This window comes from Ptiloglossa arizonensis, chromosome 5, assembly GCF_051014685.1.
Source record: "Ptiloglossa arizonensis isolate GNS036 chromosome 5, iyPtiAriz1_principal, whole genome shotgun sequence".
Taxonomy (NCBI): domain Eukaryota; kingdom Metazoa; phylum Arthropoda; class Insecta; order Hymenoptera; family Colletidae; genus Ptiloglossa; species Ptiloglossa arizonensis.
The window spans coordinates 27,162,698-27,189,556 of NC_135052.1; the positions used below are offsets into that span (position 1 = coordinate 27,162,698).

Sequence of the window (26,859 nt, forward strand, 5' to 3'; positions counted from 1 at the left end):
TAATTTGACAGTAACATATTTATTTCAAATGCGTATAATCAGAAGCGGTCTAATTACGTACCTATTAGTCCTAACACCACTGTACGAACATCTGTACTCTGCCAAGCAATTATCGAATTTTTAGCTTATTTTTGTTTGCTTCCTCGTTTCACACTCCGGTCACCTCTGCTTGTTGCATAAGCAAGTGATCGGCCGTGTAGCTAGCTCATTGAGAAAAAACAGAACCGACTCCACGGTTCGCTTCCCAATTTTGCCTCGTTTTGCACGATGATGTAATTACTTGGCAGAACTAAACCAGGGAGATCGATAGAACTTTGATTCCATCTATATCCCTCCGAGTCTTCGCTCGAGTACTTTCTTTTCTTTCCCTTCTTTCCTCCGATTGGAATTTTCAAATTTTCGTCCAAACTCATTTAATTTTGCCTAATATAGTTTTGTTCTATTTTCTATCGTTCCAAAGCTACGGTTAGGTTTAATTTTACGAAACGCTCCGTATATCGATAATATTGTCATATGTAAATACGTGCAACTACATGTGATTCAAATTGTCATAGCCAACTACGAGATCGCACCAATCTTTTCGTCTCTTGTTCGACGTTCCGTATCGCCAACCTATCAACAGGTTCATACCACGCGACATCTTCGGTAATCGGACACATGCTTGATCCGCTGTAAACAAGCTAGGATAAAACCCGCGCGGTTCGAATGTCAGGGCACCGGGATTCCACGTGTCAGAAAAATGATCTCCCAAAGTCGCTACAAGGGACCGAAGACGCCGAGATTGTCTGGAATATGATAATAGAGAGATTTCCGAATGCTGCACCGCTTCTCTGCGAAATGGAGGCGGTGGTTGATCGCGCCGAAGATCTACTTTTGCAACTGCGAGCTCCCTACCATCACGAAATTGGTTGGTTCGCATTTTTCACACGGTCAACATTTCATGTAGAGCCACAAAGGTTCGATTTTTACCGGTAGAGTTAAGGTCAATGGTAAATTCACTAGTGTACCGATGCAATTTCCAATTTAGATGTCACATTTTAATCCATGCTACGAATTAAGTAAAGAGAAATCCGAGTCTTTAAATTTAAAGCAATACTTGTCGAACAAGGTGTAATAACATTTTACTACACAACGCTACTATTGCACGTATTGAAAAAATTGTAAAACATATGCACAGCTTTTCAAACATTTCATTTTTTAAATTTATATTAGAAAACCTAATTGCAATTGTATTGGTCTCTATTTTATCAGTTTCTACGGAAAATTACAGTCGTATATGATAATCGTTTCTTTATTAATTGAAAAAAATTATTCTTGGCTTTTTTCTGATCGATGTTCGTTGTTTAGTTCCACACAAAGTCGGTCCTGATTAAAGTAACTCTCCTACTTCGATTTGCCACAATCGTGTATTATTGAAATCGAAGCGACAGAATCGATGACTCAAATACAGGAATAGGGGCACTGTCGCAATAAATACAAATGATATTATTTTTTCTTTAATAGAAGTTTTTGTACGGTTTAATATTACTCGTTTCTTACATGTCTAGAAACGTCCACCTCCTTCTGTACCCCTGATTCGGAAGAATCGAATCTGATGATCTCCGCCAGGGGATCGTTGTGCACCGAGAATAACGTACGTATTGAAGGTTAATTTCGAACAATTCGATTTTTGTAACCGTCCACAATCTGTTAAAGAACGCAGAAAACAATGCCAATAAGAACGTCGCAGGGACTCAGATTTCTGATGGGAACATTTTCGAAAAGGACTTCAAGTCAAATGATTTCAAACGGAATTGCGTTTCCAGAGATCAGGAAATTGAAATTCAATCAGGCGATTTATTCGCGATACAACGCATCTCGGATGAACAATACTCGACCGCCACGGAATCTGTTTCAAAAATTGACACACGTTTGTTGGGATTTAATAATTAGAGTGAAATTTTTCTTCGTAATGATTATGCAACTGATCGTTGTTTTCGTGTAGATATTGATCGAGCGGCAAAGGAAGCGCATAGCCTGGAGCAATGGGTAAAAGTGGTGGACATCGCCATGCAGAAATTGCCTATCGAAATGGAAGCGTTCACAGACCGAGCGATAGATCCATATAAAGATGGAATGAGTTACGTAACTGAGACATGTGATGTCTTGTTTTCAGTTTCGAATAGGAAAAGCGAGGAAAGAATTCACGATGAATATCTAACCTAGAAAGTGTTTATCGAACCAACGTGGGTAAACATGCTTTACATATTCGCCACTAGATGGTGGGTGTAAGACTTATTTCGCGATAGTAACTTTAATAAGAAAGTCACATAAATGGGAAGCAGTCAAATAATTTACTAGATAAAATTTTAAGGATAAATTCTTCGTCTGCAGAGATGCATAGCAGTATGTTGAAGAGATTAAAATCATTACTATTGTGGTTTTGGAATTAGAAGAAAAAGTTGAACGCTTCAGAGCTTTAAATATTTAGCTTATTTGTAATCTCTTTTTTGCAAGTAGAACTGTAACAAAGGAAAGTAGAAACATTAACATTTCTGTTCGTAATTGAAAAAGAGATGCAATTACCGTAGTTTGATTTTTTTTGTAAATTTTCTACTTTACCGATTTGGTTTTACTTTTAGGTGGTAATCAATCGCCCAAAGAAACATTTATGGTTGATAAAAATTGCAACGAAGATAAACAGCATACAGTAGAAGATGAGAATGAGAATGGTAACTATATTTTATACTGACCTTAGCACGATTTAATATTTGAAATACAAATATTTTGCAGAGCACAAGAAATCTTGTGTCATCCTACATTGGCAAGGAAAATGTGCAGATATCGATACTGTAGGAGACTCCATGATCGACATCGACTCGGAAGAAATTTTGAAGAGCCAAGAATTGGTGGAGAATAAAGATAACTCCACAAATATTCCTCTTAAAGTAAAGTGTTTCTACTTTTTTTACATGTATAATTTATCATAAACAGTTCGTGTCATTATTTAAAATTGTTCAAAGGGTAGAGGTGATGAGAGTTTATCGCAATTCGCGGAAAAAAGGACACCGTTGAGTATTCTTGAGGCCTATTCAAAACGGTGCAACGTGCCAATTATATATCAAAACATAACCAACGATTCAAATCGTTACAAATCTAACGTCTTTGTGATTCGAGGCAGTATCGGAGGATTCACTGGTAAAATTTTAATTTTAAATTGATTAGTTGGATATCGGTTTTCTGAATACTGTAATTTTTTACAGTCAACGCGAAGTGCAATATTCGAATCACTCATTTAATAACTTAAGCAGATTACAATAGATATCGTTGTTTACTGTAAAAAAAAATTCCTAACTTTTCGAATTATTCGAGAGTGACGTCACACTGGGTACAGAACGATTATAAATTAGCCTTTTCTTTTTAGAGCTCAAAAGATTTTTTGTGATATTTTAAATGAAATATATTTTTTCTTTCTCTAATACGTTGCACATTAATTTAACAGCGACTGCTTTACGCGAGAATGAAGATTCTGCCAAAAACAATCTTGCCACAACGATACTGAGAATGATCGCCAATCACCAGATGAACGACGAGAAACTCTCCACTCTATTATATTTCTCGGACGAAGAGTACGTGTTACAGAAACCTAGCTCGCAATTTTTACTTTTCAAATTTTAGGTATACGCTTTATGTTTTCGTGAGAATATTCTCAACGATTTGGCGGAGTTTTCTTGATAAAAATAAGTCCAAACACGACCTTGTTCGAACTAGTTTTAATTATACACAGTTTTGGTGTTTTTCAACAGTAATATAAACAACGTATATTTAAAAATAATTCGCGCAAGGTGGTGTTTGGGCTCATTTTTATCGGGAATACCTCACCGACTTATTGTTAATAGAGCCATGAAAATGTAATGAAAAATATAATAATTTTCATTGGTGAATGAAATTTAGTAAAGGACTGTTCGAAATACGAGATAAAGATTTTCGCTCAGTAACAGAAATTATTGTATATATATATTTACATTATTTTGTACAATGAAATCCATAGTTATAGTTACCAACACTTAACTAAGTGTAAAATTGAAAACCCTGAATGGACAGAATGTTGGAGATAATTCGCCTCGGTACGGACAGTCCAAGAGAAACATTGCAGCAAAAACTGTATCAAATTTGTCTCGAAACGGGAAAATCAGTACCGAAATACGAAGTCAATAAAGTAACAACTTTTCAAGGTTTCACGTACGTTGCTACTTGCACCGCGTTGGGCTACACTCGCGAAGGTACTTCATAAATTTGAGGACGAGTCCTCGACAACCTTTAATTGCTTCTCAATATCTTATTAATATTATTATCATTATTATTGTTTTTTTTTCTAAAACAGGCCGTGGTGTCAGGGAAAGCGTTGCCAAGAAATTAGCTGCTGAAGAGTTGTATCGTCATTATTGTCTAGAAGAGAAACTAGTAATAAAGGCAAAAAATCCTAAAATTCTCTCGACGGTCACCACGAATATGTAGATTGTCTTCTTCGAGCTCATTTACAATTGGCAAATACAACCCACTACTAACGAAACTCAAAGTGATTCTTTTTTGGTAGTTGATTACTGCATAGTATGGTCGAATCGAAATCAATTATCGATAGATATAACTATTTTTACGACACGCCATCGAGCTTGCTTTCTTGAAAGGTAGAGGGCGCGTACATGCAAGTTTGAGCAAAGAGACAAGGCCTTATTTAAGGTCCAAAGTTTTATCGAGAGATACTAAAAATACGAGGTATCCAAACAAAAAATTATAGCTATCTCCTGAACGACTTCGGGTGGTCAGTTGATTCTTCCTCAGGTTATAGTAATTAAGAGATCCGATAATTACATCTGTGATTCTTCATTCCCGCAATTAATGTATATATTTGTGTGTCACACTGACTCTAAGCAACATCAATTGGCTGCTCAACATGGCCACCCCTACCATAACGTACAGGTAGTTAAGAAATTAAGTAGGGATAACTCCTTTATGACCTTGAGCAACCAATTCATATTAATGGGATTGTACGAGTATAACGAAACTTGATTAAATCCAAATTCGTTGAGATCTCACGTATCTAGAAGTCATTGTTTGTTCACGGCACTCGTGTAAGGAATTGAAATATCGTTGTGATTACATTCTTGAGGATGTTACGTACAACTGTAATCGGTGTGGACTGTTCATCCTCGTGACGTTAACTGTTAACATGGATTAAGCCATATGCTAGGACAGGTAGCTAGCAAAAGGTCACCTAAATTGAAAATATATCCGATTAGGAACTCAAGGATCAATTCACTGTTGAAATTTGGCTCCTGAAGTCGCAGCTACCTACCAGCACGGACCAATACTTGCCTAAGGTATCTTGGCTACTATCCAAGGTAGTTGGCCGGTTTTCTTGAAAGACCAGTAGTCGTACAGAAGTTTTCCAATGATCAGGAATATCAGAGATGCCAGTATGATGTTCAGAACGTCTAGGGGATGCAGAAATGGATCCTCGTCCGGCGAGGTGCAAATTTCAGTGCGTGTCAGATCACGTATCTTGAAAGAAATCAAATCTTAGACATTGGGGTATTCGGTTTCAGCGATGGCTGTGTTAGTTGCTTACAGTTTTCCCTGAGTTCTCGTCACCGTTCGTTGGAGAACACCTGACGTCGTTGACATCCTTCACGAGGCTCGTGTACCTGATTAGCAAGTCCTGAAATCAATTCATCTGGGTTAGGTTTGGATCAGAATTAGGTTACATCTTGAAATTAATTCATCCTGTTGATTTTGATCTCTTACGTGTTTCAAAGTTTCGTTCTTTACCAGATTTTATATTTTTAACATCGAACCGATAGATGGCGCCACTATAGCACCAAAGTGGCGTATTAAGATAATTATCTACCTTTGAGGGTTATTGCGATCAATAGTACCTAACCATATTTTTCAAGTTGATTGTCATATCTCAAGAAATAACGCATCGATCCGTTTCAAATTTGACATACGAATAAAGTAGATACTTCTCTATCGTCCGTACTAGAATGAAATTGATATCTGTAACAGTTATTACTTGTAGCCTCTACAAAGCGAAGAATGTAAACAAAAATCGATATCTCGTCTTCGGAAGACCGTCATTTTGTCAAATTACATTCTTTTTAGATATATGATTTTAATATTGACGATAACTACACTTGTACAGATTGAGATTTTCGCAGATCGATACGTTTAGAATAAATAGAACAACCATGATGCGGTGGTTATAGAAATAAACTTTTTAAACACACCATAGAAAATATTTATTAACTTCGCAAACACACGAGCTAATTGTACATAAATTTTTCCACACTCTCGAGAAACACGAATACACGTGTATGTGAAATAAAAAATTCCTAGATCTTGTACTTTTTCTTATATTGAATCCTGAAGATCACTCGAAAGGTGACATTTCGAAAGAAAATAACCTATTAATTTTCAAAGCTTTCAAGTGACAGTTAAGAAGGCATGTTTTAATTAATATTCACCTGAAAACCGGGTGTGAAGAGGCAGTCACATCGCCACGGGTTATCCGCAAGGTACAAGCTTACAGCGTTTCCATTGTGTTGTAACGCATTCTCTAGAGCATACGTAGGCAGCTGAAACAGTGTCGACAAAAGCCGATCAATTCTTAAGTTGCCGGGACTGTAATTAGTATTCTAAATCCTACAAGTGTTACAGAACGTGGATCACTTGATCCAACAGGCCAATACATACTAATCGTTAAAGATTTAAAGATTCGATATGTAATCCCTCTGCCAATGTTTCTATTTCAGTATTACGATCGATATGATACAAACATCGGTTAGTTTGTTCCCGCGAAGACTGAGCAATCGAAACCGATCCACCCAACTCGATCCCTCCAGCTGAACGATTGACTCGATTAGATTGTCATCCAGGTACAGTTCTATCACACCTCTGTACGCAGAATTTGTTGTAAGCGGAGTCAGATCGTTTATCTGCAAAAGGAACAACAAAATCTGCAATAAAATCGGTTCAGACTTTTTGGACTTTTGTGTCTGAAGCGTTTTATATCGAAGTCGATCAGTTTTGTGTCAGAGTATTCAAATGATCAGTTTCGTCATTATTGTTGGATTTGAAGACAGTCATTAGAGTTCCAATGAAGTGAAAGTTGAAACAAAATCATTTGTACCGGTAGACTCGTTAGTAAGGCGTATCTAATAGATATTTAAATAACACCTATGCATAAGGAAATTGGATAAACTCGAGTGAAATAGGGTTAGGTCAGGTTAGGTTACCTTATGGGTGGATTGTGAGACGATTAGAATAGTCTTCGAATTCCTGATTCTCTTAAAAACAAAATAGAAAAAAGAATCCTATTGCAACACTCCTATTTAACACTCGCGTTAACCTCGAGCAATAATAGAAAACTTTGAATGTCAACAAAGCCGATATCCTAGTGACTAAAATGAGAATAGTGGTACGAGGTGGATAGAGTGGAGGTAACCAAGCGATATAATGGAGAATAGAGTGACCTTGAGCAGTCAATTCTTTTCGGTTTAACTTTCACTGCAATATCTACAGACTCTTATCAGTACACTAATGCTTCGAAGCGAAGCGTCACTCTATTGAACACTTGAACGACATTATTCCTATTTCGATCGATTGGAAAGACGAAAATTTGTCTCGCTAACCAACATGTATAATCAACAATAAGTCAACCTTGTTTCCAGTCAAACGAAGAGTGGTGGTATTTGCGGGCAAAAAGCTCGGCATCTCTGTCAGATCACGGTGGCTGCAGTTCAACGAAGCAAAGGCCATCAATGGTCTCTGAATGTGCTTTCCACCTTGACCAACGACGTACACCAGCTCGCAATCGCACACCGTTTTCGTGCATTCTTTTTTCAGAGTCTGTAACAAATGTATACATTCGAACGAGAGCTAGACACGTCTGTTTCAACATATTTTAGAGTGTCCTAAAAAATGTTTAATAAATTGAAGTTTCCAAATACGCAATCTTTTCTAGAACACTCTAATAAATGGCAAGGTACAGCTGGTATACTTTGATTATTTCAACGACTTGAAACATCGGTCTGCCTTCGTAAGGCGCGGTGCAACGCAGGCTGTCCTTGTCAGCGATTTTCCGACTCAGGGATCCCTTCTCCTGATCCACTACCCATGTGGCGTTCTCCGTGCATCTCAAGGGATTACCTTTGCGAACGATTTTGTATTGTACTGCGTGTACGGATCGTGAGCAGCACTGCCCTCAAGGGGGAAGACTCGAGTGAAACGTTAAAATAAAAATAATTTTCGGCAATTTTTTTACAACATAGAATCTCGACGAACCTTTTCGTCACTTTTCATGTATATTATTTAACATTCCAAGATATCAAAAATTTTTTTTTTTTGTTACAATTTATCGGGTTATTGCTAAGAAATAAATATTATTCTCCATGGACCTTCCTGTTGATGGCACGAATTTTAATATTTTTTTATGTCGATCTAGAATAAAAAATCGAACGAAGTTTTTTTCGTAACAGAATTACGCATCGCACGAACCTAAATCCTATTTAAAAAATATAAAATTAGTGATAATGTTCTGGATATTCTCTTAGAGAGAAATTGAAACGTTTTACTTGAGTTTTCCCTTTTAAGGTGTTTTAAACTTATTATTAGTTACTTTCACACTTTATAACAAATAAATAAACATAACTATACCAGCTGGGGCACTCAATATTTTGAGAAAAAACAAAGGATATTTTTCGATTTAATAAAAATTTGAAATATTAACTTTAATAGAAACAATAATTGGTACTTTTACCCTAGTGGTACATTTGAAATTTTTTGAATAATATTAGAATAAGAATAACCGGCCTTGAAATTTCTAGTTGCCCGGGGCCCCGGAATCTCTAGGGGCGGTACTGATCGATGCAGCAGATCGAACGGTGCCTTACCGGATAGATAAACGCGACGTAACGAGGAAACGTTAAACGCTGTGACGTCGATCTCTCCGAAATTGTTGTTCCTCAGGTCGAGAGTCTTCAAGCTTGTGAGATTGACGAAAATCTCTACGGGGAGTTTCTGTAGCCTGGTGCCGGTTATGTTCACTTCCTGAAGAGAAATCTTGTTCCTTCTATGAGACACTTAAATTCTTGTTCACGTAACGATGGAAGTTTCACGGACGAAATTAATCTACAATACGCGCGCGAGAAGATTGCATCAGAAGTAGTATTTTCGGTTAAAATGAGTACAAACATGGCGTAAATCGGACAAATTTTATTTTTTACGTAACAAATAGCAAAAATAATAGAATAATAGTAAAATTTCTCCAATGTATGCCATGTTTGGATTTATTTTAATCGGAAGAACCTCACCAATGTGTTAACGTCATTATTACAAAGATAAAGGGAAAAACATGTCGAAAAATAATCTTCTCGCACGCGTACTATACTATACTCGCATTTTCGAATATTGATGTTTCATTAATTTTACAAACGAAATGTAGGTATTAACTGACGCATTTATTTTTTCAAAAAAAGCATTTGTTACCAATAAACCTCTTCAGGAATGAATTATTTCGTTTGACGTACAAAAAATTTATTTATGAATACAGTTAGTTCAATATTTACAATACTTAAAATAACATAAAAACTGCATGTATATAGGTATAAAGTCGACAATCCCTGAAGAGAGTTGTAGAACATTTTTTAAACCTTATCAGACATTTATTTAATAAATTTCGATAGATAAAATACCATGTTATTAATTTTGAGTATTAAATATTTTTTCATGAACAAGAATCAGTATAAAATATACAGGATAAGTTCACATAAACTAGATCCACTTTAGCATTGGCTTAAAAACTTGGTAAAACAATACAAAAAATTGAACCAAAATTACAACCATTCTTATACATAGATGTGGGATAAACAAATATTTTCAAGTGCCTCTGGTCATAAAAACTCAGTGAACTTGTGTTCAGAGAACAAGCAGGTTAAACGATATATCTTCCATAACCTATACATTTGTTAAAAAATTGTTTGTTTAAGAATTGTCTGGATACTTGGTTAAAATATGACGCTACAATATCATGCATAAACAACATACGACGTAACAATATTCCGCGGAACTTCTTTCAATAGTTGATTCAATTGATTACTCGAGAAATTGACACAAGATTGACCTGCTAATCTTCTACCAAGCCTAGTGTACAAACAGTTTAGCGGAATCAACTATACCAACTGAGTTTAAGTTTCCTGGAGTATAAAAATGGTTATAACCTTGAAAGGAGATCAAACAGAACACGTTTATACAGGATGGTCCCTGAAAGATGAAAGTGTTTAAAAAAGTAATAATACTTTTGTTAACTTTACATAATCTGTTAATTTTCAACAAATTTATGGTGTTGAATATTTTTTTTTGCAAATTAACGAAAATTGAGAAACTAACAAAATATGAAACAATTTAGTTAACGAAAGATTGGGTTAATTTGTTGGTTAATGTTTTCGAGAGGAGAAACATTACTCGAAATTTAATAAAAAGAAGAAAAGAATATTTAGTCTTTCAGTGGCCACTCTGTACAAACACTTTTCATTGTTTACAAAATATTCTGCCTATATAGTGTTTCACGATGAGTACAACAAAACGGGGCATGCGTTTTATTAAAATTCTATTCAATAAATCTCGCTAAAGGTATCTTACGTTTACACATATTTTGTGCAGATTTTATGCATTTATGGCGTTCACCAATAAGTCAAAATGACGGAAAATTTAAATATGACGAAAAAAATAAAGAAAAAGTAAATTTACAATGATACGTGAAAACAATTGAAACAATTACATCGTCCATGTAAAGTACAAATGAACAATTTCTGTTCATTGACGAAATTGTTATTTTAGTCACTTTTAGGTTACTTTTAGTCTAGCAAGAGGGTCTTACAGTTGCGCCACCCAGGAATTTTTACGATATTAGGAGGAATATAGAGGTAGAAGTTCAGTACTTTGATCCAATGGGTATATTTGATAAACAATTGAGATTTGAATTACAAAATTCTTTACCTTCAATGTTTTTCCAAGCATGTGTGTTGGATAAGTGCATAGATCAACTTCTATTCTGAAAAATTAAATTTCATGCAATCTTATTTGTCGTAATACTATATTGTATCACGATCGTATGAAATCTAATTTTTCAAAACAAAATAATATTACGACAAACAAGATCGGATAAAACTTAATTGTTTAAAATTGAAAGTTAAATAAAATTTAAACTCTCGAGGATTTGAACACCGGACCTTCTGTTTACAAAGCAAGTTATCTGTGTATTCGCCAAATAAACTTTCTTGTAAAAAGGATAAAATTAGAAAGTTTTATATTTCGAGTCATAATTATTCGTGAAAAATGCCCATTGGAATGAAAAATCGTACTAAATGTCACTATTCGACCTTTATATTTGTCCCTATAAATATAAAAATTCCCAGAAGCATAATTGGATAGTCCTCTCAAGGTAAGACGAACTTTGATCGAATAAATTTCATACCTCGATCAATGGGGTTTGAAGTGGAAACGATGATGTCAATTTAGTCAAGTTTCCATTCGAAATTACTAATTTCCGTAATGAGGGAAACGTCTGTAGAGTGTACTGTGGATCGAACGTCTCCAAGGACCAATAACAAAGTACCAAAGTTTGCACGTTCTCGCTCCTATAATAATATAATAACTATGTCTACACTCTCGTCCGCTGTATTTAAAATACTCGTTAGTAAGAAAACATTATCGATAGCGATAATCACCCGGTTATCCATTTATCATCGAGACCGTGGAAGCAAACAAGGCGATGATCGTGTTCCTTGAAATCGCATTTGGCACTCGTGTTCAACGTTAGTTGACTGGAGTCACAGTTCTCTTTGTTGGTGGATGCAGACGACAGTTCCACGCTCGAGAGCGTAAATAGCATCCTATTTGGTGCATCGATTCATTGAGAATTGGTTTCTTTTCTTCTGTTCTTTGCAAAGTGATTCAAAAATACCAGGTGTACGTTTAGGATATAAAGGGCATTTGAAAATTTGGACATTTGGGAGGTTCAAATTTTGAAAATTTGTACATTTGAAAACTTAGAAACTTGGAAACCTGGAAATTGGAAATTGGAAATTTGAAAAATTGAAAATTTAAAAATTTAAAAATTTGAAAATTTGAAAATTTAAAAATTTTAAAATTTGAAAATTTAAAGATTAAAAAATTTGAAAATTTGAATATTTAAATATTTGAAATTTAAAAATTCAAAAATTTGAAAATTTTTAAATTCGAGAATTCGAAAATTTGAATATTTAAAAATTTGAAAATTTGAAAATTTGATTTGAAATTTAAAAATTCAAACATTTGAAAATTTGAATATTTGAAAACTTAAAAATATAAAATTTTGAAGATTCAAAAATTTGAATATTTGAAAATTTTTAAATTTAAAAATTTAAAAATTCAAAAATTTGAAAATTTGAAATTATGAAAATTTAAAAATTCAAAAATTTGAAAATTTGAAATTATGAAAATTTAAAAATTCAAAAATTTGAAAATTTGAAATTATGAAAATTTAAAAATTCAAAAATTTGAAAATTTGAAATTATGAAAATTTAAAAATTTGAAAATTAGGAAATTAGGGAATTAGAAATTGGAAATTGGAAATTGGAAATTGGAAATTGGAAATTGGAAATTGGAAATTGGAAATTGGAAATTTGGAAACTTGGACATTTGAAAATTTTGAAATTTAGCTATTTAGCATATCGAAACTGGAAAGTTAGAATGTTTTGAAACTTGGAAATTTGGAAATTATTAATTTAGATATTTGAAAATTTGTAAATTTGTACCGTTTAACACTCGAATATGTGGATACAAGGATACTAGAGTACCACGAAGACTCGAATATAGTAACATTCGTACTTTTGAATAGTCGAGTACTTGAACACTCGAATATTTATATTTTCGGATACTTAAGTACTCGAACATCCGTACGCTTGGAATTCAGAACATTTCGACACTCCTGTACTTGCACAATAATACCCCAACACTCGAGCACTTAAATATTCAAATACTTCAACCCTTGATCGTATAGACACTCTCACAGATCTCACAACTGAACACTTGGATACACGAATACTCGAATATTTAAGTACTCGATATTCAACGATTCAAACAATCGAGTATTCAAATACTCGTACGAACATCAATTTGAATACTGGAACATCGAAATATTTGAATATCATCGAACACCCAACGTCCATACGATTCGACTCTTGAATTTTTTTTTTCGCACTCGAATCCCCGAGTACTCGGTATTCGAATACTTCGATTCTCGAGTACTCGAACCTCGAGATACTGCCATACTCGAGTACTCGATTACTCGAAAAATCGGACACACAGACACCGTAATACTCGAATACTCGTCCCCATAATAATTCGTCCCTCTAATTTTTCGTACACTCTCGAAACACCAATAATGTATTATCTAATCTTTGGATTGTTAATTCCCCAGCAAACACGGAAGCACTTGCACCGCCTTACGACGACACAGTTTTACAGTCTACGCAAATAGTTGCGATCCCATTACTTATCTAATCACCGTTGTCTCGAGTCTTCTGTCATTTGAATATTTCCGAGGATCGATCGTGTCCATCGATTTCAACGTGAAACGTGATTACGGACGGATCGTACGATCTGAATAAAATACAGTACATTTCTATCGTGAGTTCGCCACCAATTAACCGATCGGCGCAACGTTTACACGACTCGTTTTGAATGTTGTGCAAACTCCTCTGTTATCTGCGAACAAGTCAATGCTTGCGGCGCAAATCGATCAACAATTTCGAGGAACTTTGAATCCCGTCTGTCTCGAGACATCGTAGATCACGTTCAACGAATTCTGTTGGCTCGTTCGGAGAGTCAATTTCGTTTTCCAATATGGAGAATGTGTAATTTAGTGAAATGTTTGTACACTATTGAAAAATCAAGTTTCATTTTCACCAAAAAAAAAAAAGAAAACGAAATGACTCTCCGAACGATTCAATACTTATCCACACGATCCTAATTTTTCATTCGAGTCGACAACGTTTTTAGGTTCGTTAACCGTTGATTTGATTGCACCGAGGCTCGTGTCGTTTTATTATTACCGATTCAATTTTTTATTTCGATTGACAATCGAATAAAAATCATTCGTTTTTTGTATTTAAATACATGAAGGCTTCTATTGTTTTATTATTATCGATTTAATTTTTTACTGCAATTAACAACATTCTTAAAATTATTTTTAATATTTAAGTACATGGAGGCTTGTATCCTTTTATTATTATCAATTTAATTTTTTACTCCAATTAACAACATTCTTAAAATTATTTTTAATATTTAAGTACATAGGGGCTTGTATCTTTTTATTATTATCGATTTAATTTTTGATTTCAACTAACAACATTCTTAAAATTATTTTTAGTATTTAAATACATAGAGGCTTGCATTGTTTTATTATTATCGATTCAATTTTTTACTCCAGCTAACAACGTTTTTTGAATTTGTTAATCGTGTATTGAAGAAATAAATTGTAACCAAAAAATTCTATCCATCGATTATGTGAACCTTTATGTTTATTTCGCACTTGGAGCGTTCTCGAGAATTAATGAAGATTGAAATTGTTTAAATAAAATTTTCATTCGATGCTCCTAAAATTTGTAACTTTCCCTTTTCTCGGTGTATTTAAAACTCGTCGAGAAAAATATTAATTAATTAATTAATCGAATATTTCGGAACGAAAAAGGGACAATTATTATTATTTTTCTGGAAAGTTTGTTTATTTTTCGTTTCTCAGCATGCTGGAAACTCGACTCATGGGGAGAAGTTATCAATTATTTCATTCGATGTTACTATTGTTATTCTATAAAATTTCTTCGTTAGTTTTATCTTTTTCAAGGAATTTTTCTTATCGATCATGTGAATCTTTATGTTTATTTAGAACTTGGAAAAGTAATAAAAAAAACTCGCAACTAGGGAACTTTTATGATTGTTTAAATAAAATTCTCATTGGATGTTCCTAAGATTGTTTGCATCTTCCTTTTCCTCTGTGTGTTTAAAACACGAGGAGAAAGAAATTATTTAATTATTCCATTTGACATTTCTGTTTTTTATTTTCATCTTTTTCCCAGATTTTAAAATTAATTTGTCATTAAAAGAGAAATTAATTATTCCATTTAATATGACGGAGTAGAAAACGAATAATTGTTATAATTGCTCTAAAAATTTTATTTACTTTTTCCATTCCTCCTTTTTAAAATTCAACGCAGGAAAAATTAATCGTTCCATTTAATATTCCTGTTTTTTATTTTCATCTTTTTCCCAGAATTTAAAATTAATTTATCAATAAAAAAGAAATTAATTATTCCATTTAATATGACGGAGTAGAAAACGAACAATTGTTATAATTGCTCTAAAAATTTTATTTACTTCTTTTGTTGGTCCTTTTTAAAATTCAACGCGGGAGATATTAATCATTCTATTTTTAATTCATATTTTCCATTTCTATGTTTTTCCATTAATTATTCTATCAATTATTCCATTCTTAATTCATATTTTTCATTTCCATCTTTTTCCCAGAATTTAAAATTAATTTATCATTAAAAAAGAAATTAATTATTCCATTCGATATTACGAAGTAAAAAACAAACAATTGTTGTAACTGTTCAAAAAATTTTATTTACTTTCACCGTTCCTCCTTTTTAAAATTCAACGTGGGGGAGATATCAATTATTCCATTCTTAATTCATATTTTTCATTTCTATGTTTCTCTCAGCGTTTAAAACTCGACGAGAAATGACTACTTACAGAACGAAGTAATCGAACATTGTCCGCATTTTCACCGATCCGTTCGATCCGAGAAAATAGTTTCCCGATAGTGAACGAAGTGGTAGCGATCACTATTGGCGTCAGGGACGTTTCAACTGTTCGGTACCGATGATCGATGGTCTCGAAAACGAAACGACATGTTCGAGCGTTGCACAAGTGCGAACTGGCGATGCTAATAAGAAAATCGAAGCTGGTCCTCGCTGCTACGGCAGACGATCGACTAAGACGATAGTAGGGTTTAACTGAAAAAGAACATATTGCAGGATGCGGGCGCAGACGCAGAAATTCGATTTACATAGCACATTAATGCACACCGCGATAATTAGATGTTTTCAAGCGACGAAAATAATTTTCTGCTCTCGAAAATTTATTTCCCGATGGTGTACGTTCATCGAGTGCGAAACGCGGGGTCGATCTATCGAGAGAAAATTCTTACGTAAAGTTCGAGAATCTTTTTTTTTTTTTTTTCATTCTCGCGACGCTATCGCGTCGAATTTACTGACCCGCGTGTCAGCTGTTACTTTATCATCTTACACGGCTGGAATTTACCTTGTAATTGCACGAGGTAAATTTTTGGTGTCCACGTAAAATAATATCTCGTGATAAAGTAAGGAAAAAATATACAAGTGTAGGTTTAATCGTTAACTGTGTAGAAATATATGAATAATTTTAACGATGAACGTTATTTCTTGAGCGAAAAGTACGTAAGAAATAATATTTGAATATGGAGAGTCAGTCCTGTTACTACTTTCTCACTGTACTCGACTGTAATTATGTAGCAGCGAGTTTCTTGGCACGTGTACATTTTATATGTAGCACACGTGCCGGCTCCTCACCGAACAGTGTTAGACAATTTACTGTGTGAGTTAGTGTCACGAACGAGAACCGATCGCGATTTAAACAATTACTACGTAATTAAACATAATGTTAAAAGTATACTTAACAGATCAGTAATATAGCTTAGACAGGATGCAGAGAATTTCCGACAATTGCTTGCAAAATTGATTAGTAAAATCAATCCTTTGAATCTGTAAAGCAAGTGGCACTATCTGTGGCTATTAGGCCAAGTTTGTCGAGGATTAATACCTACTTATACCGCTAGATTCCGACACAAGGATTATATTCACATTCTAGCAGATTAAAATGGATTTTTTATATAACCAAACATTTCTGAATGCCTAATTGTAAATCTAAACTGATTTTCGTTAATTTGGTAACTGCATGGCAAAACCTTTAAACTATTATTATCAATAAATTATTATATATGTACAAAGGATTTCCAGCAATTGCTTACAAAACCGGTTAATAAAAGAAATTTTTACTTAATGAACAAGTGGCGTTATCTATGGCTATTAGGCCAAGTTTGTCGAGAATTAATATTTCTTTCTGCCGCTAAATTCCGCCACAAGGACAATATTCACATCCTGGCAAGTTTAAAGAGATTTTTCCTATAAATAAACATTTCTGAATACGTAATCATAAATCTAACTTTCATTAATGTGGTAACAGCATGGTAAAACCATTAAACTATAATTATCCATAATTTTAAACCATTATTGTAACATACATAATCTAATACGGATTTCTAGCTATTGCTTACAAAAACGCTTAAAAAAAGGAATTTCTTTTACCTACAGAACAAGTGGCGCTATCTGTGGCTACTAGGCCAAGTCTGTCGCGGAATAATGCCAATTTATGTCACTAGATGGGAAAGCCATACATATACTAGGAGTTTCAAATCGTTTTGATAGATAAACAAATAATTAATCTCAGTACTTTGCAAATCTAGCGTGAATCAATTGATGTCAGATTTATACAAGTCATTTACCATTAACATGTGCAAAGGGCATATTTATTTCAATGAACAATGTAGAGTCAGAATTTTTCAAGTGTTATTAAATTAGAACATTGTGTGTGATGTAATTTAAAAGTAAAGTATTTACTCATAAAACAGACAGTGTTTCGATAACACGAACTGATTCATTCTTAGCGTTTCAAGTACTCTAATAGCTTGTGTATTTGTGTTAAAAAACAATTAACCTGTAAAAACCGAGTATAATCCTTGAGTCGCCATCTGGCGAATGCAAACAGGAATCATTCTTCGACAAACTTGGCCCAATAGCCACAGATGGCAGCACGAGCAAAGGAGAAACAAGAACTGAAAATGCAAGGGTTTCGTAAAATGACTGTAACTTTGTTAAAAATAATCGTATTTTAATGTTATTGCGCTTGTTTTAAATAAAAATGTCTACGCTTTCCAGGGATCTGATTGACAAATTATATTCGTATTTTTTATGGGCCAAACGCCAACTCGAAAACTGGAAACTTTTAGACCTTGACAAGTTGCTGTTCAAGTGGCGATTTCATTACTTTTTTATCGACCACAATAAAATAAGACACAGTAGGATAGAAGAGGACGATGTAAGCTTTAATTTGATTATCGTAGCAACAGTTTTCGTTCAGTATTAACGAAGTTGTAGCTATCTGAATGTTACCATTGCTATAGTGCTCGAGTAACGAAGGAAAGGCAAGGGCTACGTAAAATGACTGTAACTTCGTTAGAAATCATCTCGTCTTAATGCTGCTGTGCTTATTTTAAAGGGAAATGAACAGGCTAAATGCAACATTACCTAGCCTATATATACCGATGCACACTAGAATCGAGCTACGTTTGTGGTAAATTCTACAAGAAAGACCGCAGCTATTCGCTCATAGTATTTTGTATGTAGTTAATAATTGCATTACCCTGGTACCGGTGATGCAATTAGTAATTACATACTAAATAATATAGATTGCCCAGGTCTCACCACGTGGAGGTTGCTGCGTATAGAGACCTACCCTAACCCTACCCAACCACCCTCCATTTAGAAAGAATGTTGATTTACAACTTTCCTAATATACGACTCGACGAAGCAACGATCGTGGTTAGATCGTTGTACGAAGAACCAACAACCATTAGAGTTTTCAAAAGAATCTGCCTTGAAAAGGCTAATTATGACAAAAGTCGATCCAAATTGAAGCAGAAATCGAAGCAAAATGGAGTACAAACCTACCTAATTAAATTCTAATTATACCTACCTAATTTAGTAATTGCGCTTAATAGTAATATCCTCCCTATATAAAAGCTAATGTTAAATTACTAGAGGAGCCTACCTAACTAAATATCTAATTTCATTCACATCCTACCTAATATAAATATCTAGAAAAGTAGAAGGAAACATTATATGTTTCCTCCTTCTTTCGATGATCCGTGTCAAGAAGATTGTCCTGAAATATAAACTGTGGATATTAAATGCAATGTCATACCTAAGAGCCTGCCTAACTAAATATCTAATGTCATTCACATCCTACCTAATATAAATATCTAGAAAAGTAGAAGGAAACATTGTATGTTTCCTCCTTCTTTGATGATACATGTCACGAAGATTGTCCTGAAATATAAACTGTGGATATTAAATGCAATGTCATATCTAAAAGCCTACCTATCTAATTTAGTAATTGCGCTTAATAGTAATATCCTCCCTATATAAAAGCTAATATTAAATTACTAGAGGAGCCTACCTAACTAAATATCTAATGTCATTCACATCCTACCTAATATAAATATCTAGAGAAGTAGAAGGAAACATTATATGTTTCCTCTTTCTTTCGATGATACATGTCACGAAGATTGTCCTGAAATATAAACTGTGGATATTAAATGCAATGTCATACCTAAGAGCCTACCTAACTAGTCGTCTAATTTCGTTCACATCCTACCTAACAGAAATATCTAGACGAATACAAGGAAACACTGTATGTTTCCTTTTTGTTTTGGTGATCGATGCCACGAAGGTTGTCCTGAAACATCAATTAAAAGATATTAGAAACAATGTCATAAGTTTTACCATTTTTTCCTCTTGGCTATATTAAGTTCCATTCCTAACTTCTCACACTCCATTTTCCATTCCCTTACATTTGTCATTGTTCTTTGCGCTTAGCTATGGTCCCAATTCAAAATATGCACACACACATAACCTAAAACAAAACTTATTTCATGGATTAGTAGACATAGAAATAAAAAAAAAAGGAAGCTGAAAATAAAATTTGTTAGTAGACAGAAAAAAATTTATGCACAGTCAAACTAGGTGTTTCGTATCAAACACGATAATTTTTTCTTCGTTACGTAAAAATTGAATTTACGAGATGCACAACACGAATATTACGTATACGAAAGTTACTAGAAATTTCATAACTCGTAGTATTTACAACCGAACAATGTACACGTTTTATTCTCATTCGTTCAATTTTATTTTACATATTATTTAACGCGAATATACCGATTTAAAATATTTTTTAACGTCATTGATATTGGAATAATCATATTTTACTGGACGAAACTAAATTGTTTTTGCATCCAGAAGTAAACGATAACGACGCGACAATGTAGACTCTACTTGAAAATTTATTATCAATACGAACTATCGAATTGCAGTTTGCGTACTTTTTCGGTACGAGTCTTTGAATTTTTCATTAAATTACGCAACGATCGCGAGTCGACTTTGATCATTGCAAAGAATTTCGAATATTTATAAAATAAATATCCAACTTTGTGACACCAATTTTTGTGTAAATAAACTACGCTTGCAAAAATAATATATCCCGTAGCAAACCTAACAACGAATACCCTCTATTGTAGAAGCTACAATAATTAGTGAAATTTATCATCGTCATCGTTTTACTGGCACCGTACCAGAATTATTATACAAATACGCCAAATGCGTAATAAATATGTATAATTCGTAAAAATGAGATATCAGACACGATTCTACGTTTCAGCAGTATTTTCAGTTACAAACGCTCGACTTGCGCGACGTTTGCAATTTCATTGCAATATGGTCCACTATTTATGCAAAAAAACCCGTGAGTGGACCGTTCTTTTCTCGCAACGCTACTTTATTAAATATATAATAATAATAAAAAAAAAAGAAAAAACACTCCCGAGCAACCAAATATGGTGCTTTAATATTCGTGAAGTTAACCGATGAAAATATGAAAAAAATTCTCAATAAAAATCGCGGGAGGTGCTTCGTCATTCGCAACACTAATATATATATATATATATTGTAAAAAGCAAAATGAAAAAACTCCCGAAAGCAACCACGTTAGGGCGCTTTGTATATATCTCGCAACGCTAATTGAATACCGTGCACCAATGTGTGTCAAATAATACGCAACACTATTTTTAATAGTCGTGTGCAGTCATTCCAGACTGCGGGGAATCACCTGTTGGACAGCTGAATCAGCTGTTTCGTGATTCCAACAGTGATTCCAGTGGCAATATTTGGGCGTTACGCGAGTCGCGACAATAATTGAAAAAAAAACGCGTCGCGTTGTTAATTCAAAGCAACGCGATCAATCGACATCGCAACGCTAATTGTAAATAGAAATGCAACCGAGTTCGATATTCGTCGTTCGCAACACTAAAAGGAATCGCGATCGGTACTCTATAAGTACTCATCGAACGCAACGCTACTCTAGAAATAAATGCAATCTGCATTCAGATCTTGCAAAATGGAAAGCAAACGCGCTCGATATTCGTTCGCAACGCTAATTCAAACTACGATTAATATTCGTATAGCTAATTTCAATCGCGATTGGTATTTACTCGCAACACTAATTCGAAGTACGATCGTGTCTCATTCGCAACGCTAACTCAAATCGCGATCATTCCTCATTCGCAACGCTAACTCAAATCGCGATCATTCCTTGCTCGCAACTCTGATTCAAATCGTGACGATTTCTCGTCCGTATATCTAATTGCAAACGCGATTCTTTCTCATTCGCAACGCTAACTCAAATCGCGATCATTCCTTGCTCGCAACGCTAACTCAAACCGCGAAATGCCCAATACAATTGGGAGATGAGGTGCCAAGGCACGTGTGGTACACACAAGTGTACACGTGCCAAAGAAACTAACTACTACACAACTACGTGCGAGTACAGTGACAAAATATTAATAATAATGACTGTCCATCCTCGGATAGATACATCCGAAGATGGATAGCCATTCGTTGCAGCCCACTCTTGAGACGATTTGTCTAGGGCCTCTTCAGCTTACAGCCTCTTCTCTCTTCGAGCGGCATTGCCCGATCTGAAACCCTACGTTTCGCGAAAACCGCGTACAACACGCGTGCGACCGTGCAAACGATTCAGGAGATCGTTGGTCGTGCAATGCACGCGTGAATTTGAATTTCGAGCGTTCGTTCGTTTCGAGGCCCTAATTCGACGCGACCGCGTCCGCGAACCATCAAAGCAGAGAAACCCGAAGAATAGAAAGCAACGCCAGATGCAAACGATATTAATCGTTTGCACCAGCTTCGCTATCGATTCTTCGAATTGTCCTACAGGTGCAGGTACGTCACGCGAAAACGCGCCTACCCGAATTGAGAATGCGACGACCTGCCCTGGCCCTACCTACCCGTTCATAGCACACATACCAGAAGGTAAGTTACCTGACCTACCTAGAGCTATATTTAAAAAATGGCAAAATTCATTCTCTCAAACACAATCACTCCACGGTTCTCATTCGTAACGCTCGGGTGCAATTAGCCTAACCTAGGGAGGCGTCCCCGGGACGCCTCCGACACCCGAGCTTATCAAATACACACTCTAAGGGTACATACCAAGTTTCTGAAATTGTCTGACAATGGCTGGCGATCATTGCGTATATCTACTCGTAACGAGCGTAAGAATTTATCAGGTGGCTCTTTAAAGAGAGCAATCGTCGCGTGAATAATTGTCGAGTGAATAATTGTCAAGTGAATAATTGTCGCGTGAATGTAATAGCAAAAGTTAAGTCAATATAGATAGTTACTCGTCATTGATAATACGACGTGGTTATATTACAAGAATACAGAGTATTCTTTGATTCGTGGTCTCTTTGATATAATTTCGCGAACCGACGCAATTCCACAGCCTAACCACACATACATATGTGGAAATTACGTCGTGCACGATACGCCAGCGCATTGTCAGACACTTATATATATTATTATTAATCTTACGGACTAAGAAGTCATCGTGCTTGTTGCCTTCACTCGAGCAAGTAGCACCTGGGCACTTGAACGAGCGAAGGCAACGAACACGGAAAAATTATGCTGAAAATCCTCAACTAGAAACGCGTGGTTAGCTTATCTAGTATCTAACGAGATAGTATTCTTTCGTTCTGATAAAATGACTCGACTTTTTATTGGTGAAAAATGAAGAGAAAATTGAAAAATACTACTATGCAAAGAAGTTACTCGTAAGTGAATTATTCGTAAGAAAAAATTGAATAAATAGAAAAGCTAAGATAGAATATTTAATTATTGAAAAATTTGAACCCTTGGTCGATTTCGTCGTCAAAGTAAATTTGTTCAAAGTTGGAGAATTGTGTACAAATGTGTTACTTTGACTCGGAAATCTAACCATCGCGAAATGCCTTCTTGTATATAAATTGTGACATAAATATTACGGATAAACGTTAATACTCGAATGATATTCTAACGCGAGACTCGAACAATATATAAAATAATAAAATATTCGACAATATCGTTTTCGCGTAATACTAATCGTTAGAATTGCGAAGTCGGAGGGTATCCGACTTCTTCGCTAAATAATTACATCGCGGTATAAAAAACGCGGTATACAAGAAGGCCCTATTACCTCAACTAAGAAATACGTACAAATAAAACGAGAAATATTATTGCTCGCGAGTATATGGTTAATATACTCGCGGTCACTGTACTCGCAGAAATCGAGAAATATAAATACAACTGGTCACCCGTGTCGATTCGGACCTTTCGTCCTACGACATGGTTGGGGACCAGAGGAAAACAAAATTGCATTCGACTCACCGATCGTAGAACACGAACTGGTGAATACCTCGGCAACGTGACATCGTAGTAGACCCAAGCTGGAGGATCTGTAACAAAAAGAAATCGAAAAACGTGACGATCTGATTCCAAAGTTTCAAAATGGTTTCAATTCTAGTGCTGACAGATAGGTACTTACGTTGTTCGCTGGTGGAGGACTGCACGATGTCCCAGCCAGATGTCATCGTAGAAGTCTTTGGACCCTGGAACTAAAAAATTCAGAAAACAGATATAGTAAACTACAAGGGCTGATATGCATGCATTTGAGAACAGTGGCGATAGATACTTACGTTGGTTGCTGGTGGAGGACTGCCCGAGACCCTTCCCGAGTCTGATGCACTGACTCTAATACCGGTGACGATTCACTTTAGATATTACGAAGAGAAAAAAAAGAAAAAAAATAAACTGAATTAGCTACGCGACCGAGTATCAAAGCCGGCGAATAAAAGTGACTCTATTGACGAGATTGAAGGAGCAAAGAGAGCCACGATGCTCTCGAGAGAATTTACAAAACGCGAGAAACACTGAATCTACTTCGCGTGGACCTAACCTCTGAACGAGACTCTACTCGGAGCCACTTTGCTCCGAAATACATTAAAAATCTACGTGTTTGGACAAACACTGAGTCTACTGGCCGCATTGCGCGCGGCCTTCAAAATTGCTGAAAGAAAAGATGGGGGAAGGGAGGGGTTGTTTATCGAGCGTTTGTAAAGAAAATACTGCTTTTTATCAATGATGTGCACTTTGTCGTGCCATGCATCAAATTCGTTTACTATACAATTATTCAATAGAGGGTTTTCGTTATTAAAGTTGCGGACGTGTTCATTCTCGTTTAGAAATATATATATCGCGATTTTTATAAATATTGGAAAAATCGTTGCAAAGATCAAAGTCGATCGATTGGTACTCGTGTTCCAAAGACACGTAAATACGTGGCTACGCGAGGAAAAACTCGCATTCGAAACGCGTACGCAAACGCAATTGCGATTGGTTCGTAGAGATCATTTTACGGAACATCGATTATATTATGTAAAAAAAAAAAAAAAAAAAAAAAAAAAAAAAAAAAAAAAAAATATTGAACTAAGACCGAAATCCAGTAATATACGACTTATTCCAATTATCAAATCGTTACCCGCATCGAAATAGAAATTAGATTTTAATTAATCTATTCTTATTTGATTTGTGCACCGATCGAATACAAAATCACGTATGCTCGCGATAAACAACACTTATGTGTCAGAGGATTAAATACAAATATATATGTTACAAATATGCAATGAATAAAGAGAAATATAATTTATTATTCTTACTACTTGGATGATTTTACCAATACTCCGTGAATTCTATTCGTCCTGATCCTGAAGTGGCGCAGCGTCCATTGTAATCTGTAACAAAAGAAACGATAAACATAAAACACATTTATCAAAGAAAACTATTGTTTTATTATAATTAAGCAATAAGTAAAATCGAAATATTTTGTCCAGATTTATAATTATTCATAGATATGGTTCGATTTATATAGATCCGCACTGCACATGAAGAGAAAAAGCAAAAAAACGATATAATTGTTTCACTTGCATTGATTAAATTTATAAATAAATTTGTATTAACGTTACACAAAACACTAATAGGAAGCCAGAAGAGTATTAGGAATGATTAGACACGATCAAATGTTGGAAAACTAATGCTCACTTACTCCCAAGCTCGTACGTATCTCGACACGTCTTATTTTGTCAATTGTTATACATTGAATGCACAATCTTCTACTGTATGTCACTGAATTCCATTTTGATTTCGAAAAATGGAAAAAGGACGAAAACCATGTAATTGTTTCACTTGTATTGATTAAATTTATAAATAAATGTGTATTAACGTTACACAAAACACTAATAGAAAGCCAGGAGAGTATTAGGAATGATTAGACACGATCAAATGTTGGAAAACTAATGCTCACTTACTTCCAAGCTCGCACGTCTCTCGACACGTCTCAACCTGTCGGCTGTAGCGTACACAATGGCGACCTTCTACCGTAAGTCACTGTATTCCGTTTGTATTTCGAAAGTGGAAAAATCACAAAAACCATTTAATTCTTCCACTCGCGATAATAAATTTATAATTAATGGTGTATCAATGTTAAACTAAACATCGATAGAAAGTAACCAAAGTATTAGAATCGATTGGACACTGTTAAATATTAGAAAACTGATGCTAACTTACTTCCAAGCTCGCACGTCTCTCGACACGTCTTAACCTGTCAACTGTTACACATTGAATACGCAACCTCCTACTGTAAGTCACTGAATTCCGCTTCAATTTCGAAAAAGGGAAAAAGCACGAAAACGATGTAATTGTATCACATGCATCGATTAAATTTATAATTAATAGTGTATAAATGTTAGACGAAACACCGATAGAAAGTAACGGGTGTATTAGGAACGATTAGACACGATTAAACGTTGGAAAACTAATGCTCACTTACTTCCAAGCTCGCACGTCTCTCGACACGTCTCAACCTGTCGGCTGTAGCGTACACAATGGCGACCTTGTAACGTAAGTCACTGTATTCCGTTTGAATTTCGATGGAGGAAAAATCACAAAAACCATTTAATCGTTCCACTCGCGATAATAAATTTATAACTAATAGTGTAACAATGTTAAACTAAACATTGATAGAAAGTAACCAAAGTATTAGAATCGATTGGACACTGTTAAATATTAGAAAACTAATGCTCACTTACTTCCGGGCTCGCGCGTCTCTCGACACGTCTTAACCTGTCAGCTGTCGCGTACACAATGGCGACCTTCTACCGTAAGTCACTGTATTCCGTTTGTATTTCGAAAGTGGAAATATCACAAAAACCATTTAATCGTCCCACTTGCGATAATAAATTTATAACTAATGGTGTAACAATGTTAAACTAAACATTGATAGAAAGTAACCAAAGTATTAGAATCGATTGGACACTGTTAAATATTAGAAAACTAATGCTCACTTACTTCCGGGCTCGCGCGTCTCTCGACACGTCTTAACCTGTCAGCTGTCGCGTACACAATGGCGACCTTCTACCGTAAGTCACTGTATTCCGTTTGTATTTCGAAAGTGGAAATATCA

The 26,859-nt window shown here is 35.0% G+C and overlaps 2 protein-coding genes across 4 annotated transcripts; one reads left to right on the plus strand and one right to left on the minus strand.

Moving 5' to 3' along the window:
* Positions 1-705: 705 nt before the first annotated feature.
* Positions 706-4,997, plus strand: LOC143146696 (uncharacterized). Its single transcript, XM_076311216.1, has 10 exons — positions 706-907; positions 1,548-1,633; positions 1,696-1,909; positions 1,985-2,119; positions 2,622-2,711; positions 2,773-2,927; positions 3,003-3,177; positions 3,482-3,608; positions 4,084-4,262; positions 4,364-4,997. Exons 1-10 carry the CDS (start codon positions 706-708, stop codon positions 4,495-4,497), a joined length of 1,497 nt encoding a protein of 498 aa, XP_076167331.1. The 3' UTR covers positions 4,498-4,997.
* Positions 3,973-16,042, minus strand: Swi2 (Protein singed wings 2). 3 transcript variants are annotated; one of them, XM_076311217.1, is made up of 11 exons: positions 15,832-16,042; positions 11,766-11,930; positions 11,513-11,675; positions 8,931-9,087; positions 8,039-8,187; positions 7,699-7,887; positions 6,816-6,974; positions 6,504-6,614; positions 5,609-5,698; positions 5,356-5,541; positions 3,973-5,254 (listed from the first exon to the last, which is right to left on the minus strand). In XM_076311217.1, exons 1-10 carry the CDS (start codon positions 15,858-15,860, stop codon positions 5,356-5,358), a joined length of 1,398 nt encoding a protein of 465 aa, XP_076167332.1. In that variant the 5' UTR covers positions 15,861-16,042; the 3' UTR covers positions 3,973-5,254. The 3 variants fall into 3 exon arrangements, with proteins under 3 accessions (XP_076167332.1, XP_076167333.1, XP_076167334.1); XM_076311218.1 differs by lacking the exon at positions 15,832-16,042 and adding an exon at positions 13,586-13,613; XM_076311219.1 differs by lacking the exon at positions 15,832-16,042 and adding an exon at positions 12,834-13,041.
* Between the last annotated feature and the right edge of the window lie 10,817 nt (positions 16,043-26,859).

Bases quoted from the DNA above. Each gene is read 5' to 3' on its own strand.
- LOC143146696 (XM_076311216.1), top strand. From the start codon at position 706: ATGTCAGGGCACCGGGATTCCACGTGTCAGAAAAATGATCTCCCAAAG. The intron at 1,634-1,695 runs GTACGTATTGAA...AATCTGTTAAAG, and splicing joins CGTTGTGCACCGAGAATAAC to AACGCAGAAAACAATGCCAA. The intron at 2,120-2,621 runs GTTACGTAACTG...TTTTACTTTTAG, and splicing joins TCCATATAAAGATGGAATGA to GTGGTAATCAATCGCCCAAA.
- Swi2 (XM_076311217.1), bottom strand. From the start codon at position 15,860: ATGCGGACAATGTTCGATTACTTCGTTCT. The intron at 9,088-11,512 runs GTATGAAATTTA...ATTTCTCTTCAG, and splicing joins TTCAAACCCCATTGATCGAG to GAAGTGAACATAACCGGCAC. The intron at 8,188-8,930 runs GTAAGGCACCGT...TCGTTCGCAAAG, and splicing joins ACGTCGCGTTTATCTATCCG to GTAATCCCTTGAGATGCACG.